This window comes from Apteryx rowi, unplaced genomic scaffold (genome assembly GCF_003343035.1).
Source record: "Apteryx rowi isolate R43461 unplaced genomic scaffold, aptRow1 scaffold_7, whole genome shotgun sequence".
Lineage (NCBI taxonomy): Eukaryota > Metazoa > Chordata > Aves > Apterygiformes > Apterygidae > Apteryx > Apteryx rowi.
Genome location: NW_020450982.1, coordinates 5,147,137 through 5,165,844, shown reverse-complemented (window position 1 = coordinate 5,165,844; position 18,708 = coordinate 5,147,137). Strand labels below are relative to the sequence as shown.

Sequence of the window (18,708 nt, the reverse complement as noted above, 5' to 3'; positions counted from 1 at the left end):
CATTGCTTGCCCCGTCCCTCTGGGAGCCTGGTAGGCCAGTGTAGCACCTTGCTGGGGCCCCCATCCTAGGGAGAGCTCACCTGGCCCCTGTGTTTGTAATGATGAACTTGGGGCTTGGGCACCTTGTCCATRGGAGAGGCCAGCTGGGCCTTTTGCTCAGCTCTTCCTGCCCCTTCCTTAATCTGAAATATCCCTGCATTTGTGCACAGGGAGCCTGTGGGGACTGAGGGGCTGGGGCAGGGGACCTGCATTGAGGKGGCTGGGGACAGGCTCCTGCTCAATCCCCCAAGCCAGCCTCAGCCCTTGAGGCAGCACTTCCAGGGACTTTACTGTAGTGTGGCCCACAAGCAGACAGCGTTAGTCTGGGAAAAAATATATATAAAAATAAAGATGTCTGAGAAGTGAACAGTAACAGACTGAAGCCATTTATTCAACACCCAGCATGCAGCATCCAAAGGGGTGGAGGAAATCCTGCCCTGTTTTCTGATGGTCCCTGAGCCAAGCCATGAGTGCATCATGTTAAACTTCACCTAGAAATGGCTTGTGGTGGAGTCATGTCCAATGGAGCGAATGATAGGAAAAGGAGGAGGAAAAAAAAAAGCGATTGTGCCCCACTCTGCCTTCTGCCATGCCCCAGACTGCCCAGGGAAGAGGATGAAATCGCTCCCCTGCCCATGGTGTGGGGCCGCCTTCCCAGAGTGAGGAGCAGGCTGAGGCTGAGCCGGGGGCTTCAGGCTCTGCCTGACACAGTGCGTCCCCTCCCTGCTGCCAAAATTCCCGGAGCTGCTCCGGCCGCAGGACAGCCTCTGTGCACATCCCCCTTCCCACAGGGCCCCACTGATGCACAGTTATACAGCCGGTCCCAAACCTGCAGCTATTGCATTTTTCCACCCCCTTATAAAGCTTACGAGTAATAAAGCCCATCTTCCAGCTCGGAGGGGGGCCTGGAGCAGCAGCGCGGGGGCATGGCTCAGCCCCGGCTCACCTTYGGGGAGCTCCAGGCTGGTCCAGCGGCTCCTGAGCTGGAGGGGGATCCTCAAGGACCACGTAGGGGGCGAGGGGGAAASCGGTAGGGGCCGGCGGGCGGCTGGGGGCTGCGGCGCTGCCTGCACCCAGGGCTGGCCGATGGGGCGCCTGGGAACGGGGGTAAAAATGGCATGAAATGGAAAGGGGAGCGGGGGACCTGGCCCCATCCTGCCCGGAGACGTGGTAGATGCTGGTGGAGAAAACTCCCGGAGGCACCTGGGAGCAGCTGGGAAGTGCAAGCTGGGGCTAGGACTCAGGRAAACGTGGCTCATCCTGCAGCACGGGGCAATGCCGGGGAGCATGGGATGATGCCGGGGATCATGGGACGATGCCGGGGAGCGTGGGATGATGCYGGGGAGCACGGGATGATGCTGGGGAGCATGGGACGATACTGGGGAGTGCAGGGCGATGCYGGAGAGCACAGGGCAACGCGGGGTCTGGCATGACCAGGCGAGGGGCTCACCACCAGCGGGAACTGGTACATGGCCATGGCACTGGGATCAACCTCCAGCATGGGGCGCGTGTCCGCGTCTCTGGCGGTCGCCACGTGTGGGTGAGGCTCTGCCTGGAGAGGCGCCGACGGTCGCACAATGGGCTGCTCGGCGCCCTGGGGCTGCCAGCTTGGCCACAGTGGCTTGCGCCAGAACCGAAACCTCCTGCCGGCATCCGCGCCAGGCCGGAGCAGGGCATGGGCGCCCCATGCGGGCATCGCTCACCTGAGCACCCCGATGCGAGGCTCTGGTGGGAGCCCCGTGCTTGGCACGGCGATGCTGCCTGCCCAGGGCGGTGGGAACACCGGGGGACGTCCCCAGCCAGGCGCAGCTCCCTCCCTTCGTCCCCCCATGCCCCGGGACGAGGGCTCTTACCGTGGGTATGGGCAGGGGCGGTGGGATGGGGGGCGCCACGGGGGGCGGGAGCCGGGGGGGCCCCAGCTGCTCCGCGTGGCGCCGCAGCATCCCCACCTCCGCCTGCAGCCAGGCCAGTTCCGCCGCCTGCCGCTGGGCCGCCAGGGAGCCTGGGGGGGGGGCGGCAGGGACGTCTGGGGCGGGGAGGGGGGGGGGAAGCCTGCCGCCCCATGGCATCCCTCCATGGCTGCCTGTGGCCGAGCTCCCTGGGGAAGCGGGCACCTACCAGCGTCAGCTCTCCTCTCCCTCCTGACCTTCAGCCTCAGCAGCTCGTCCTCCAGCCACCAGTTCTCCAGCTCCACGGCCAGCAGCTCCGTGCCCAGGGCCCCTGAACCAGCTGCCGGAGGCTCTGCCGGTGCCCACGAAGAGGCCTCAGATGGTGAGGGCTGTGCCAGGACCCAGCGCCGGGAGCCCCATGTCGTGGGGGACTTACTGGGCTTCCTGGCYCGGTGCGGCCGGGCATCCTGCTGCTCCAGCGCCGCAGCCTCCACCTGGAGCTCCAGGAGCTGGGCCAACACAGCCGGCTCACGCCCGCCGCCCTGCACGTAGGCCAGCCGCAGCGCCCTGCGCCGGCACCAGCATCAGTGGTGGTGGGGAAACACAGTGCCCCTGCCGCCCCCGCTGCCCAGCTCACCTGACCTCGGCGGCCAGCGGCCCGGCGGCCGGCAGGAGGGTGGCAAGGCTGAGGGCAGCTGGCGTCCTGGCAGCGCTGCTGCCCCACGGGCCACGTCCCTCCGGCATCCTGGTTTGGGGGGGGGGGCGAGCAGTGAGGGTGAGGGGGCGACGCTGCCGGCAGGCTTCCAGCGCCGCTGAGCGCCCTTGCCCCGTGCCCAGGCTCACCGGCCGCTGCCTGCCACTGGCTCCCGCGACACGGCCTCCCGGCCTGCCAGCTCCCTGAGGCGCCGGCAGAGGCCTGCGGACATGGGGGGAGACACCGTGGGGGCTGAGGGTAGCCACTTGCCCACCCCCAGCCCCTTGCTGGCGCCTACCCTCTCGCTGCTGCTCCAGCTGCCGGCTCCTGGCCTGGATTTCGGCCATGCGGCGCTCATGGGCCTCCGCCAGCTCCTGCCTCCGGGGCGCCGGGCGGCCGGGCGCTCCCTGGGGCGCGGGGGGCTGCAAAGGGCGGGAGGATGGGGGCCAGCCGCGTCCGACCAGACCCGGGGACGAGACCGGGCAGGTCCCCGTGCCGGCAGCCCTGCGGCCCCACTCCGCCATGAGCAGCGGGGTTCGGTGTACCTGCTCCGCCGGCCTCCTCGCCGCCGGCTCCCCAGGGCCGGGCCAGGCACCGCGCAGCAGCGCTCGCTCGCGCCCTGTCAGCACCTGGCCCAGCGGGGCCCACCGCTGCGCCCCGTCGCGCCGCGGCTGCTCCCGCTCCACCTGTGTYGCCGGGAAAAGGAGATGGCAGCACTCAGCACTGTTCCCGTGGGGCCGAGCGCGGGACACCCCCACCTCCCCCAGGAAAACGGGCTGGAAAGGGAGGGGGGGGAAAAAAAAAAAAAAAAGCTCAAAAATCTAAGCTTTTCTGCCCTGGTCAAACTAAGYGGGAGAAGGGTGCCAAGGGCTGGCAGATGGGCCGGACCGCACTGAAATCAGTGCGATGCCTCGCCTCCAGCAACGGGAGCCCCCGGCCGCCGCAGGTCCCAGCCCCATGCTGCCCCGGCCTCCCTGTTCCCATTCCCATTCCCATTCCCGTTCCCAGCCTGGCTCCACACTACCGAGGCAGCCGCCGGCATCGCCGCCTTGCCCGGGGCCTCCCCGCTCGCCGCCAGGGTCCCGATGCAAAACCTCTCCACGTGCTTGTGCAGCAGCGGCCCGGAGCTGAAGCGCATGCGGCAGCCGGGGCAGGGGAAAGTCTTTGCGCCCGGCATCCAGCCCCCTTGGTGCGGTGCGGCGTAGTGCGGTGCTGCCCTGCGACACCCCAGGAGAGCGGGAGCGGGAGCGGGAGCGAGGGCGGCCTGGCGGGCCCGGCGGCCGTGGCGCTTGGGCCGCGTTGCTAAGCGGGGAAGGAGGGAGGGAGGGAAGGAGGGAGGGAGGGAGGGAGGGAGGTGCCGCGGTGCCGGGCCCTGTTTGCCTTGTGGGCCGGGCAGCAGCCATGGCAGGTCCCCGCGCGCCCCGCGGAGGGACGGGAGCCAGCGCTGCGCAGGGCCAGCGCAGCGGAAAGGGCCCCTGGTTTGGGCTCTTAACCCCACCTGGGTTTTATAGTCTTTGGTCCCGTCTCAGCCCCAAAACGGGGCACCCCAGCCACCTTCCCCGAGCAGGGCCCTTCCCGGCTCCACCGCATTGCTCCGTGCCGGATCCACTGAATTCCTCCCCCAGCACAGCCTTGGAAAGCTGCTTGGAAATTCACCTTCTCCCCTGCTTATTTCCGCCCTTTACCACTGGTGATGAAAAGGGGGAAAAAAAGCCCTTTGGTTATCTAAACACCTCGCAGAAAGTTTGGTGGGAGGATTCCCCCAGCTGGTGCTTCTGGTGAYGCACGGTGGCCGAGGCTGCCCCTTCCCGGCGGCATCCCCGGGTTTCGCTGCCACAAAGCGCTCGCTGTCGGCCTCTTCCAGCCTCCAGCTGCCAAGGGATTGGGTCTTTCCTTCTGTGCAGCAACCTTTTACATAGTTAGAGACTCTAATTCCCCCCCGATTTGGTCTAAGGCTTTTTCAGTGTCCTGTCTCAGGTCTCAGCCCCCTGTAACTCCCCAGCAGGCTTGTGATGACGGGGCCCCGTGTCCTTCCAGGGGCAGCACCCAGAGGCGGGTGCATGCAGTGAGGCCTCCCCAGTTCAGCTGGAGGCTGCTCTGCTGCAGGAGTTAACCAGTCCCCGAGAGCCACGGGGAAGAGCGCTGGCTCTAGTTATTTTTATGACAACTGAATTGCTGTGTGCAATGGTTCGAAAGCACCGCTCGCTTTCCCAGTGGCCGGGGCAGACATGCTCTGTCCTGCTGCTATTCGGCCTGAATATGGTTAGAGTAACTACCCCATTTTACCTCCAAGTTACTGGATCAGCTTGCAACAGCTGATCTGAAGGGGGAACAGCATATGAATAGCAAAATCGCCCCAAATGATTGTCAGGAGGATTTTTCTGACCATGCATGTTCAAATGCTGGCAGCAGTGATATAGCGAGGTAAAACTCTCTTCTATACAATGCCTGAGACTTCCACATCTCCTTATACACTGGGGAGCAGAATGAAAAATTGAAACTGGCAGCCCCTCTATGTTGTGGTGTTCACTTAGAGGAAAAACACCAGGCTCCTACGTAGAAAACAAATGTCTYCCACTTCTTGTCTAGTAGGCTGAACATGAAGTCTGACAGCCCAGAGACAAATACCTTCCACCCAGGGACAAATACAATGTAATTTACAGCCCTGCTAGACATCCACATCATTGCAGCTATTCAGGGCCGTTGTCTTCCAACACTTTCCTGTCCCTGCACAGCACTGAAACCGTGCAACAACCAACCAAGGGACTGTTTGGCCTTCAGACCTGTCACAGGCCAGACAGCGTTCGGAATTCACCTCCATTCTGCAGCTCCTCCGGCTGAGCTGCAAAGCAGATCCAGACTTCCACATCACCTCAGCCTGTCCGAGAGGACTGTCTGTTCCTGTGTACTACATGTGTCACATCACACCCAGCTTTTCACACTGTAGTTAGTCCGGGCTGGTGAGGTATTCAGCCTCCACCTCTACGCTTTATTAACCCTAAGGGGTAATGCTGGCTCCTGCTCTACAGTGCCCCCCCTTTTCCCCCTCCCTGATTACAAGACGCAGTCTTTAACCAAGCAAGCAACCTCAGCCCTGAGGCGAAACTGCTCTTTCCAGCCTCCGTCAGCTTGTTTTTCACTGCTGTGCCTGGTCCAGGGCTGCTACAGTTGTTGCTAGAATTAGTTCTTTCACCCCTTACCCCACTCTTTTCTCAGGTTGCTTGTTTTTATGAATACTCCAGGTGAAGGGACACCTGCAATTCCTTCTCAGGGGGATGGAGCTCTCCCTCTCCCATTGCAGATTGTTACAGCAACTCAAACAAAAAAAMCCAAAAATACAAAAATTCAAATTCAAACCTGCTGTTTGAACTAAGCTAATTTGCTCAATTAGGTGCTCTCCAGAGGCAATCTAACTCATTTCAGTTTCTTCACTGTTTAAACCACACCAAGTCTCTTTGGATGGCAGGGATGCAGAAGTTGAAGCAAGTAAAGCATCCATAGATAGGATGGAAGGAGCTCTCAATGTCATTACACAGGTCATTCTTTCTCGTCTCCTGTCAGATAGGTTCCTTATTCCAGACAAGACTATTTTAGCATTACAATAATGTTTTAAACATTTAGTTAGCCCACTACAAGTAGCTATCTATAGGGATTCTATCTATAGGGATTCAATCTGAAAGACTTCTTTACACTTAGCCTATTTCTTGAAAATACATTTGTATGAATTTCCACATCACCTTTTACATGCATTTAATGGGAGAGAGTTTTAAAATGGATAAACTGAACTGATGCAACTTTCACAKACAAAAGGCAAATCTGATGAGAACCAAAGAGGTACAACCCTCAAAAGGAGCTAGAAGATCAGAGAAGCATCCTAGGGACTCCAAGCATTTCACAGAACATTCCCAGGCAGAGGCACCAGCTGGGAGCTAGTCTCAGGTTAGTAGTGAGAAAGCAATACCTGTTAGCCCTCTTAGTATATTAATTTTGTGTCACAGTGTCCAAGTGACAGCATAAAACTAAAAGCACAATTGTAACAGGAACACCTGGCCTAGCTGAAAGCATTCCCTTGAGTCCAAATGCAAAGATCCATGGCTAAGCACTGTTAATTTTATTACACATCTATCATTTTTTGCAGGATCARGAGGAGTAGATTAAAAACAAGCAAAACCTAGCATGAAATCCTGCCCACACTAAGGTCAGCAGGTGTCTCATCATTTCAATGAGACCTGAATTTCATACTCAATGTGCAGTTCCACCCACTGACTCGCACAACCATGCCAATACTTCCCAATCAAAAATGTTTGTGTACAAGCTGAGCTTAAACAGACACTGAAATAGCTTAGGCCACAAACGAGTTGTTTGTAAAATCCTTTTTAATCTAATAGAAATGTTTTCATGAATTTTTAAAAAAGATTTCAATGAAAACAGCTTTGGATTCAGACATTCCCTTGCCATGTTGTGAACATAAACAGCAGCATTGCACTAGGAACAGGAAGTGACACCAACCAGTCGAGCTTCACTGTCTATTTTGTATGAAGCGGAAAAAAAAAGTGAACTGCTTTAGTAGAAGATAATTTGAATTATTTGATTCTTTTTTTTTTTTTTTTTTTAAAACAAACATGGGCTATCATCTCACCATTGCTCTCCCTCTCCCTTTTTAAAGGAAGAGTTTAGCTTCTGCAGTCTGAGCACTACAGCAATGTTTGCCAAGTGGAAAAATACAGTGGGAGAAGTATTTATCATCAGTGCTATTAAAACCCCAAAGTTGCAAGTCCCTTTAAAGGAAAGCTTTTCTTACATAAGAAAGACAATTAGAATTGGCAAACTGATGCAAAATATTTATTCCAAGTTAGTTATTTTTGATGCAGTAGTTTTTCCCCCTCATACAGACTCAATGTGATAGTCACTTTTTTAAATCTGTAAATAATGTTATCAAAATAATCTTAATCTTTGAAATCTCACAAAAATTTATATTTTACAATCCACCCTGAATATCAAGGCTGCAAGAAGAAGAACACAAACAATTCCTATATCCAAGTATTTTACAGCTGTACCCAAAAAAAGAAAACCACAAACGCCTGGTTAAGTGATGAAGCTCCCCGAGCCGCCAAAAAAAATAAAATAAAAAGTTCATGTTATTAGCATTAATTTAACACAATTAGAACTTCAATAGCCATTTTGTCATTGACAATGATTGTTTTAGCACATTGTTACCGCACAACATTATGTAATGCAGGCGGCACTGTTAGAAGCTTGTTGTTGCAAAGATCAGTCAGTCACTTGTATCCTGCTTACAAGACTGAACTTGTGCACTGCCCCACAAGGGATTTTTCTCAAAATTTGCTAGCTGCACAAACTTCTATTAAGCATTAGGGCAAAACCAAAAGAAAAAGCTAAAGAAGCCAATTTCTCTCTTCTTTGGGATACAATTATTTCCCTTGTGCATGAAATATCAACAACAAAAGAAAAAAAACTGAACAGACTGGAGACAGAATAAACTCTGTTTAGTTTATACAACCCCAAACACGTGTTGAACTATGAACTGAGTTTATTGGGTTGATTTTATTTATTTTAATTTTCTTGTGCCCACTTTCAGGCATCGTCATCTGAAGTTTCACTGCTACTAGTTTCTGTGTCCGAGTCCTCAATCTTTGTCTTAAAAGTGCTTCTCCAGTGGAACAACAGGCTGGAGCTGCGGCCCTGAAGAAATCCGTTCTTCCCAAATCCGTTTCTTCTTCGCTGTAGGAATGAAAGTAAGTTTTAAAACAGGCAAAAGTGGACAGAGTAATTGTCACTGACCATCTGTGGACACCCATCATATTTTTAGTTGTAGATACCCTCTCAGTATGGATAATGCAGTCATCTATCGCACTACAATTTCAGTTCAATACCTTGTCCTCTGGAACATCCTAGAAATTACACTGCAGAAGACTTATGCATCAGAAGGGAGAGGGAGAAGACCAGTCACTGTGGCAAGAGCTGTAAACATACCTGCTCTGATTTAATTTGGAACTCTTTGAGCTCATCCTCCGTGAGGGGAAGGTAGTTCTCATCATTTTCAGGATATTCCTGCCATCCCATTTCTTTCAGTAACCTAATTTGTGGGAAAAGGGCACAGGAATTAAAGCAAGAGAACAGAGGCAAAGTAGAAAACAGCCTATCCATAAAGCACAAGATTTTGTATTAACCGCTCCCAATTCACCAGGGAATCATCTTCTATGTTAGAGATCATCATAACATTTTACTTAATGCCTGGTGTTTATCCAACATTTTTCATACGCAGTGTGTTTTACAAATATTTAATCCTCAGAGCCCTGTACATAACTACTCTGGCAGGAGGAAAGCAAGGTAGAAATTTGAAATTATACCCAGGGACACTGAAGGAGGACATAAGCAATCAAACCAGTATCTCAGCTCAGGATCTTCTAAAACTTACTATTCATTTATATCAGATGCTCATATGCTGCTTACTCAAGCAAGATACAAGTTGAGATACTAGGTAAATATTTTCTTACCCCCTCCCAACTTTACAGCATTTAAAGCAGCACAGGAGTAACGTAAGCCCAGACAGACAGGAAGTGTGTGTGTGGGGGGTCTATCTTCAGTCTCCAGACCCTCACATTTAGGACAACCTCTTGTAAATTAACCAGAGTGACACTAGATTCTGGCTGCCTCCCAGTGTGGGCAGGTAAAAATCTAGGCAGCGTTACCACACAGTGATGCGGCATAAGAGAAGTAAAGGAATTTAATTATAGACTGTGGCAAAATCTTGGCTCAGCTGTCAGTGCCTTGTTTTACTTTTAGCAAGCCTCCACCCAGATCGGTACTAGTAATGAAGCCCACACATCTCTAGCTCCGTACACACAAAGCTAGTGCTGCTTCCCAGGCTGAGTTTTCTTTGAAATAGCTGTCTTCTCCTAGCACAGTGTAACAAGTCACCCTCCTTTATTCCAGATACTCCTATTTTGCCATTTCCTCACCTGTGTTCTGCTTCCAATGAATGAGAGAGGTTTTCCCCCTCCTCTGGCAAAGGGAGAGAAAGGCCATTCTGATGGCAATTCTCTTCCCAGTTTTCCTTTGGTTCTGGTGTGCTGTTGCTCTCCATCTAAAGAAAAATGAAAGCGTCAAGGTGTGCTTGCACAGACAGCGCTGAAGAACAGTTCCAAGTTCAAGTTTCTGCTTTTGAAGTAAGGCAAAACCTTTCACCTTGAGTTAGCGCTTTCAGAGCCTGGACTGACAATGCTTGAAAGCAACTTCTATGTGGCCRTGATGGGAGGACAAGACATGAATGACATTTGGCAGGCTGCAGTTTGATGTCAAAAGAATAAGTGCTAACATTACAAAGCCATCATTAGTGGCTTCAGAATCAGAATAAGAAAGCCATGAGAATGAAATTCTCTTAAGGATGACCATTATATAAATATTAAACCACAAAACATATGCATTTAAGGGTCTAGTCCAAGCCTGAGGCTTGAGCCACTATCTGTACCTTTCACCAGCACAGAATTCAACTTTCCTGTGGATGCAGTTTGACAAGGAGGTATGAAAGGAAATTAAGATCTTAAAATATAGAGTGTTGTTTCACTCCTCAGAAAATCCTTGCAAAAAATCTAGATTACTTTCACCATCTGTCACCCTCCTTTCCACCTCATTTATTACTTATCCTTTGGCATTTCATTATGTTGTGGATCTCTTAATCCCACTGCTGTGCTCTTTGAACACAAAGTGCCCCTCTGCTGGTGTGCTTTGGACACAAAGCCCATTAGCAGCTACAGACCTACCGTGCATAACACGAGTTCTGTTTTCAACTAGGTTCCACTAAAAACTACTGTCCCAATCTCACTTGCATGAAAATAGCCGACTTTCATATAGAAGAGCATTGAAACAACATTGTGAGTTGTTGTTTGGACCTAGTATTTTTGTGCATGCTGATATGCGTGTGTAAAGTGCTGAGTTTCCAAGTGTTCCCATTTGCTGCTCTTTATCTCAGTGGCAGCATGGCAAAAAGCTACTACTGGCAGGATTTCAGTAAGCAGCTCACTATCAGAACAGGCACATGTGTGCTAGACCAACAGAAGTCAGTCCTTTCCTCCTCCAAAGTCTGAATTACACACAGTACTCTGTTTTTTCAGTACCCAACTCCTTAAATGCACAATGCCCAGATATACAGTGAAGACAGTGATCTTACATCATCCAGCTTGTCACATTCTCTGTTCTCCGTGATCTCCCCATTCCTATCATCTTTCAGTGCCTTCAGGAACTCGCTCTTTTTATCGGTGGTGCGGCGCATCAGCTTTGTCAAGCGTGAAGAGCAGATCTCGATGGGAGGGGTGGTGCTGGAAGGACTCTGGACAAGAAAAGTAGAATATAGAGACTTTTGAACTGCACTGCTGCTAAAATGGGCCCCTCATCAGTGTCTGTGCTTATACCTTCTAAACACCTGCCCGAGTTTCTTGGCTGGCTCTCAACCCCTCAAGAAATCTAATGTCAAATTCCCATCAAAATCCTGGAGTATATATATGGAGTTCATCTCTGGCTACTCTGAGAATTTACTCATTAATATGGACAACTGACTCAGTTCAAAATAATAAACTAGAAGCTCACATGCAAAGCCCTTTTCCTTAAGTGCTTTGATTTTTCTCTTTTCCTCGATATAAAAACAGTCTAAAAGTTTCCTGAAGCCTGTAGTGTTTTTCCTGTTTTCAGCTAGACTGAGAAGCTTGCAAACTCAGGCTCATCAAAATAAATCTACTTCACTTTACACAGGTCTCTGTGCAAAGATGAAGGGACCTAAAATATTTAGCAAAATAAGAACAAGGCAGCAACTGCTGCTTGTATTTCTAGTGCCTGCYGAGCATGAGACACTGGTGTGTGAAATGCCTCTGCCAGAGAAGCGTGTACTGTAAGTAATGCCTTATGGTAACATTTGCCAAGTAGCCTTTTCAGATTTTGCCCAATTCAACACTAAGAGACAAATCGAGCAATTGTAAGAGATGTAACAAATGGCTGTGAATGTTAGGATAAAAAGCTAGTGTAGTACTTTAATTAGAGCTCTCAACATGGTAATTAATTTGACTGCAAGTGACAAAAGGTAACAATGAGCAAAGACTAAAAATTAAAAGTCTCCTGGTAGTTTGCAATATTCTAATATTGCACTCGAGCTCTTTGCTCCAAGTAGCCTTTTTAATAGCACCACACAGAACTGCTGATGTACCAAGGCTTAATTTCTACACATCAAGAAAACAGCGGAAAACATTACAGCTAATGCTTAATAACAACAGGTTCTTGAAAAGGGATTGAATTTCATCTCAGTTTTGATGTTACTCAGAACCTTCTGCAGAAGGATTTACAATACCAAGAGAATGTTATGCAAATGGGTACAAAAAGTCATTTTTTGGCATCTCTTCTAAAGGGAGGTTTAGCCCTTTGACTGAAACAAAGAATTTCTCAGATTTCTTACAAGAAAGCTGTGTATAATCTCAGATTTGCTCAGATCTCAGTCTATAAAAGGGGTGGCCTCTCTTACAGAAGTGCGATCCTGTATGATTTTAAGAATTCAGGCTATAGAGCTAATGATTATCTTAGATTGGCTTGTGGGGACCCAGGGACAGTGCTAGTTGGTATCTTCCTAGTTTTCAAGACACTGGTCTCTTATGAATAATGGTGCTATTTTCAGCACTTCTGCAGGAAAGGCATTACCCTATTTCAGAAATGAGAAGGCAGAGATTACATGTAGTAGGCCATGAGAGCTACGACTAAAGTAGTATTTGCTGGCCATGGTCCTGTTCATACTGCATGCCTCCAACAGATTCAAAGGAAAATGTATTACAAGTGTTCAGTCTTAGCTAGGTAAGATTAAGATTTTTTTTTTTTAGTTGATTGATGCTAGTAATATAAGAAGCAATAAAGGAAGTTTTGCTCTTTCTAGGGAAAAAGCCCAACTGCCTAGTCCTGCTGTCAGATTAGTACTTACAACCTTGCTGACTAAAGTTTCAGGCAAGAGCGTCACTGAAGAAAAAAAAGTCAGAGATTACTTGCATTACTACTGTGCAATATAAAGTGCACATTCCCTCTTAGTATTTACCTGGAGGTGAAAGCTTATTTTGTTTACACATTTATGCTGCAAAGGTATGCATACCATGCTGTGCATTGCAGAGAAAGGCAGTCACTAGTACAAAGGACTTGGTCTAAGGACATGCAGAGAAGTAAGATAAAAGGATACAATGCAAGATCTAGATTGTTAAATGACAGGCACATGCTTGTTAACTATTGCTCTGGTGACTGCTTTTACACTCACAGTGGTTAAAACAGAAAAGGGCAGACTGTTTCAAAGTAAAGCCTACAAAGTAGAGAACCATAAAGACAACAGATTTTCTTTTAGAAGTAAGATCTATAAAGGAGAAAGACAAATGCACTCACAACTAGAAAATCCCTGTTACACTTAAAATGCAAAGAATTCTCATTTCAAATTTTGTGAACAAGTCACTTATAGCATTTTTTTTTATTATTATTAAACATATGATCACAAACCTATTGAGTTTTGATTCCCAAGAGTGGAGGGAAAAAATATTCAATACCACTTTTCTATTAAGCTTTGTGGAGTTTCAAGATCCAAATGAGCATTTTGTATATAAACTACTCGACAAAAATCTCTTTACTGTCCCATCTATGGGAAAGTATAAAAATGCTGGCCAAAACACATCACAAGCACTGCTGAAAGGTTAGATATTTGTATTCCAAAGTTCTGTCCATACTTCAGACAAAAAGAGAGGTAAATTAGTTTTAACCTCAGCAGATTACACCCTTCCAACACCAACATTAAGAACAGACACTGTAGCTGAAGAGTACAAGTGTCCACACACTGAACTCCTTAAATCTTTTGGACTGTTCAGAGCTTACTGCACATGATCCTGTTCTCCTAGAGAGGAAGAAAATGAGGTCGATCACTCTTCTTCCCCTCCTCCCATATTAAAGAATAGCATGGGAATCAGTTTACCTTCCAGTTCATGCCTGTTCTTGGTATCTGCACTCCAATAACACAGCAGACTGTGGACACTGATTGTATGTGCGTCCAGTTACTCATGCAGCATTATTTAAAGCATTCATACCTTTTTACATTGGAGGGAAATTCTAATACCTCTGGACAAACACCAGTGGCAATGCTTTACATCCAGATAAGCTACATTTTTATTTAAGTCTATTAGGGGTGTGGCACAATTTGCTAAGAATGTACAAGTGAGTCATTCTTCAAGGGTGCAAAACTAGGTACTACATCCATAGGACCTTATCACATTTAAGCTATAGTAGGCAGCAGTGGTAAAGTTACCATCTGATCCCTGAACCCAACCCCTTACCTCTTTGGGAGAGGTGAGGACTGAGCCACTCGCCAGTACCGCTGGTTTGGTTACAGACACTGGACTGGTAAAGGCAGACTCACGGCTGGATGAAAGTGAGCCTGGTTTATGTTCACTTCTGTTAGCTTTCCATGGACTTGGCTATATTGAAGAGAACGCAAAATACTAGACAGTAAAAGGTATGGCACAAGCATGGGTTGATTACAAGCAGTAAAACAAGTTAACAAACATTAATTATATTGGCTTTAATTGTCTGTTGTACAGATTTTTTTCCCCTCCCTAAGAACAGTCTCAAGCTTAATCCTAAAACCATTATTCCCCCCCCCCCCATCATCTACTATTTTCCCCAGACCACATCAAAATTCTGCTTCGTGGGCACCACTCTCTAGTAAAACACTGTTAGTGCTCAAAGAGAAAACCCAACACTGTCCATTAGCTGGAATCACCATGGAGTAACACAATGTATCCTAGAGCTCCTCATAGCCAGGACATAAAACATCCCAGTTACATTCACACTTCAGACATGGGAACACCTTTGCCACAAAAAGGGACTGCATCACTTGACAGGAACTTCCCCTGCATGAAGAAGAAACATCAAGGAATGCTTCTATTTGGGCTGAGAATGAGTCGTTTATGTCACATGGTTCTGAGTGTCCATCACTGCACTGATTTAGAAAAAAAAAGATAAAAACTAAAAGGAAAAGCCTTTAGAATTTATTACTGAAAAGCCAGTTAATTAAAGTGCAAGAGCAGCTACTGTTTTGCTCTTGATACTCTATGCAGTATCCATTCAGATAACTGGCACTTAGTTTGCCTGAAAAGCAAGGACTTCAAGATAAATCTTTGCTACTTGGAATGTTGTTTTTGGGCCTCTCTCATCAACCAAGGACAAACCTTGTAGTGACAGCCTTCACTACGAGGATCCTAATGAGACTTGCATCAAGTAGCATGAGAAATACACCTGTCAGAGCATTAAAACATACTATTCCTTTGAATCATTAGACTTCTGAGGTCAACTTGAAGTCACTAGCAAAGTAATCAGCGCACAGTGGGATTAAATTAAACTTGAGATGAAACAAATCTTTCTTTCTGCAAAAGTCAAGAGTTAAAGCCATTACTTCAGTATGCTCTAACTGTCTTACTGGGTGTTTCTCTTCCTTCAGGGAAGACCATCAGCACATTCACATTACCAATCTTCCGCTCCAACTTGAAAACCAAGAACAGTCCACATTACTGAATGAATTATTCTGCACTCACACTACAGACTCCAAACACTCCCTTCAAACCCAGGAGAGAGCCTAAACTGCACAATATTGCATGGTACTAAAATCAGGGGTGGAGAATTACTTTGACAAAAAGTTCCTCTTTGCAGACTCCCATGATTGTCCTGTTCAGATGCCGTGGTTGCTCATTCAGATACCTCTTGGCTGCTAATTGTTATTCTCTCAGCTTCCACAAAGGGGCAGCTCAGACAAATTCAAAGACAGACCCCTCTCAGTATTTTAGGGAGGCCACTAGAGTCAAGCAAGACACAAGAGGTAAAGTTGAACATCAGCAGGGACTGTCTGCAGATTATTACCTTCATATATATTACTTAACAGTGAACAATTAGCYGCCTCTAAAGAACGAATGTACTTGTTTCCACTGCAGAGTTCTTTCCCTTTCCTCTCAATACTACTTGGTACAACTAACAAAAACATTTTTCATTCAGTTTGCCTGTGACAGCTTTCCAATACTGCAGACTTCATCGACAGGAACGTTTCGACCCCTCTATTACTTTAGGCACTACAATTTCCATACAACTTCCTAGAGTCCTCAGAGGAATGCATCCTACCACAGCTGCTTTATGTTTGTACAAAAAGAAAAGTCACATACTATTTTTCTAGCTGATATGTTGCCATATCCTCCACTTTAAAGATAAATATGAAATCTGGAATGCAAATGAGAGCTACGTAATGTGCAAAACCACCTAACAGAAATCCCATTATTTTTGATACAAACTTCCATACCACAGTCACAATGCTGTCTCAATAAAACCAAAACATTTTTTTTTATTATTTATAAAAATTAAAGGGTCTATTCCAACTGTGAGCAGAGATTAACACATCTTTGGACTCCTCTGAAAAATCAAAATTTAAAGATTCTAATTTCAGGGCACAGTTAGGAAATGCTTCAAAAGCATTTTGACTAGACTGAATTAATGAAAAGCCTATCACTAAATGCTTTAGAAGCAGTCAAAACAAATGCAACCGTGACTGCATGGCAGGAAATAATAGCTAACTAAACAGATTTTTATGTCCAGCTTCTACAGTTCCAAGCAATAAGGTATACCAGGAGCAGCAGTACCATTAGGCACATTTACACAGCTTTCAGAAGCGCATTTCCGTCTCTCAAGATCTATGGTTTGTGCAGTACTAACTTCCAGACCTCACAACGTATCTTTGCCCTCAATAGCAACAGCTAAGACAGAAAAGCTGTACTTGTTTCTACTTCAAATAAAATAGATTTTTGGTGAACAATCAAGGGGACAACCTAATGGTTTGGACAGAAACTGTATCACTGGCTTTATGCTTCAAAACCACTCAAAATACTCAGACTAAAAATAGATAAGACTATATATACATGTACATCAAAGCTGCACAAGTAAATTTAAAAGCCACAGAAGACTCAGCAACCATCAGAAGCTGCATCTTGTTTAACTTCCAAATTCTAAACAAGTATGTGTATGGACTTAACAGCTTGAGCCAATAAAAAAAATTATATATTTTATTAATAGCCCTTCATAATGGACCAAATTATGCCACGACACTCAGAGATCAGTTTTTAAATTAAAGTTTTATATTAACTTATTTGATAATCATTCTAATTAATTTTTTTTCTACAGTTGGCAAAATTTGGTCTGAATTAAAAAAACTTACGAAAGGGAAAAGTTCTAACTTTACTTTCTTATAAAAAAAATTGTTAATCTTTTTGATTTAGCTTTTATCTTTGAAATGTGCAAGACTATTCTATTCTAATCACAAGGAAAATTTTGCTGGAATGTGTCAACCAGCACTGGTAGTTATTCCCACACCTTTTTAAAGAACAATTTAACTAATAATTTTCTTTAACTTCTTTAGTACTTTGAATACCAATCTTACAAAATTTCTAGGGCATCTATACATGTAGATTATCTGGAAAAATGGGCAAGAAAGTCTAGAACTAACATAAGAAACAAAATCCACTTGGTTTTTCAACACTTCTCTCTTTCAATCACAGAGAGAAGGCACAAAATCCATTACTTTTTCAGGTTGGTCTTTAAGGCTCAACTAAATTAAAGATACATTGCAGGATGCTACAATCTAATCTGATTTTAGCCCAATTGTGTTTTAAACTTGTCAAAGTATCATAATCCAATAAAGATTTTTTTAGAGTAGTCCTGTGAAAAATTCGAGCACATCTTAGCACACATTCCACCTCTCCAGAACTGCCTGTTTTATCTAATTAAGATAAGGATTTGTAACACATCAGAACACGCCCATTCAGACAGACATTAATACAGTCAGAACAGAGGTTAGTTCTATATATGGACAAGACCAAATGGCATTTTAACAGGGAACAACAATTTTAATAATAGACAAGCCTTGACTATAAGGGCTACTACTCCAAAACCCACTATTCAAACTCTTATTTGTTAGGGCTTTGATTCCCACGTCGAGGGAGAAAGTTCTCCCTTGATTTGAGTTTATTAACTTGGCTGGAAACCTCTGTACCTTGGAAGGAGGAGCTGCAGGTTTAGGAACCAGATTTTTGTAGACGCTTGGGACAATAGTGGTGGCTTTGTTGCCGTTTGCCAGGTGAGAAACTGGTGATGTAAATGCAGCTGAGAAGGCGGCAGCAGGATCCTCTTTTGAAACCTTTTTGATGACCAGCATCTTGGTAGGTTGCTTGGCACTAGGAGGGTTTTCTATAAAAATAAAATCAGAAAGATTCTGAAATATAAAACTTTAGTTTCATAACAGCTTCAATATACTGTTCCAATTTCTCCCCTCTAAATCTTAAATGCTACACACGCCTGATTCTGGGATTGCTATCAGCTGTGCTTTTGTTTTAGCTTCAAGCAAAGATATTGGGCAAAAATGTCAAAGCCCAACCTTTTTTAATTTAAACCATAACAGCTCCCTTGAGCTGAAGGGAAAAATCTATAGTGACATCAGCTAACAGCCTTGTGTCGTGCTGCAAGAGTCAGAACAGATATTAGCATTTTTCTGAGCAACTGTGAATCAGCTGTGTTAATTCACTAACACAGCAAAAATATTTTGCTCAACTTACACCTCAAAAGATGCAGCACTCTTGCAACTAAACGCAATTAGCATTTCTCAGGCTAAACCAACACATCTGCAGGACCGCAATTTAGAGAACAGTAATAATATAAACAGCTAAAAACAAATATAAAAGCCAAACATCATTATTTTTGAGTAGAACAGTAAATACCTGACAAATACGGAAAGAGAGTAGAATCTGGTATTATAGCAAGAACCCTATTTTTTGTATTTTTACTCACTCTAGAGTACCTAACCCAATTAATCCAGTTGCATTCTAGAGATTAACAAACCCATGTTTAGTTCCTAGAACTGTTACCTTGTTTCAGTCTAGTTTCTTTTAAAAGGTATAGATTCTCCCACCACACCACAATCAAAGGCAAATCTGTTCTGAGTTTTAAAAAAAGCAAATAAATCCAAACCATAGA

At 46.4% G+C, this 18,708-nt stretch overlaps 1 protein-coding gene across 6 annotated transcripts in view; it reads right to left on the bottom strand.

The window, feature by feature from the left end:
• Window positions 1–7,236: 7,236 nt before the first annotated feature.
• The window catches only part of GPBP1L1 (GC-rich promoter binding protein 1 like 1), a 34,710-nt gene continuing 23,238 nt past the window's right edge, over window positions 7,237–18,708 (bottom strand). For all 6 annotated transcript variants that reach the window (XM_026086783.1, XM_026086787.1, XM_026086785.1 and 3 more), the window contains 6 exons: window positions 17,732–17,925; window positions 13,980–14,120; window positions 10,814–10,972; window positions 9,606–9,730; window positions 8,617–8,719; window positions 7,237–8,364 (listed from right to left, as the gene is read on the bottom strand). In XM_026086783.1, the coding sequence (XP_025942568.1) occupies window positions 8,218–8,364; window positions 8,617–8,719; window positions 9,606–9,730; window positions 10,814–10,972; window positions 13,980–14,120; window positions 17,732–17,925 (869 nt within the window). In that variant the 3' untranslated portion in view covers window positions 7,237–8,217. The remainder of the gene's footprint in view (window positions 8,365–8,616; window positions 8,720–9,605; window positions 9,731–10,813; window positions 10,973–13,979; window positions 14,121–17,731; window positions 17,926–18,708) is intronic.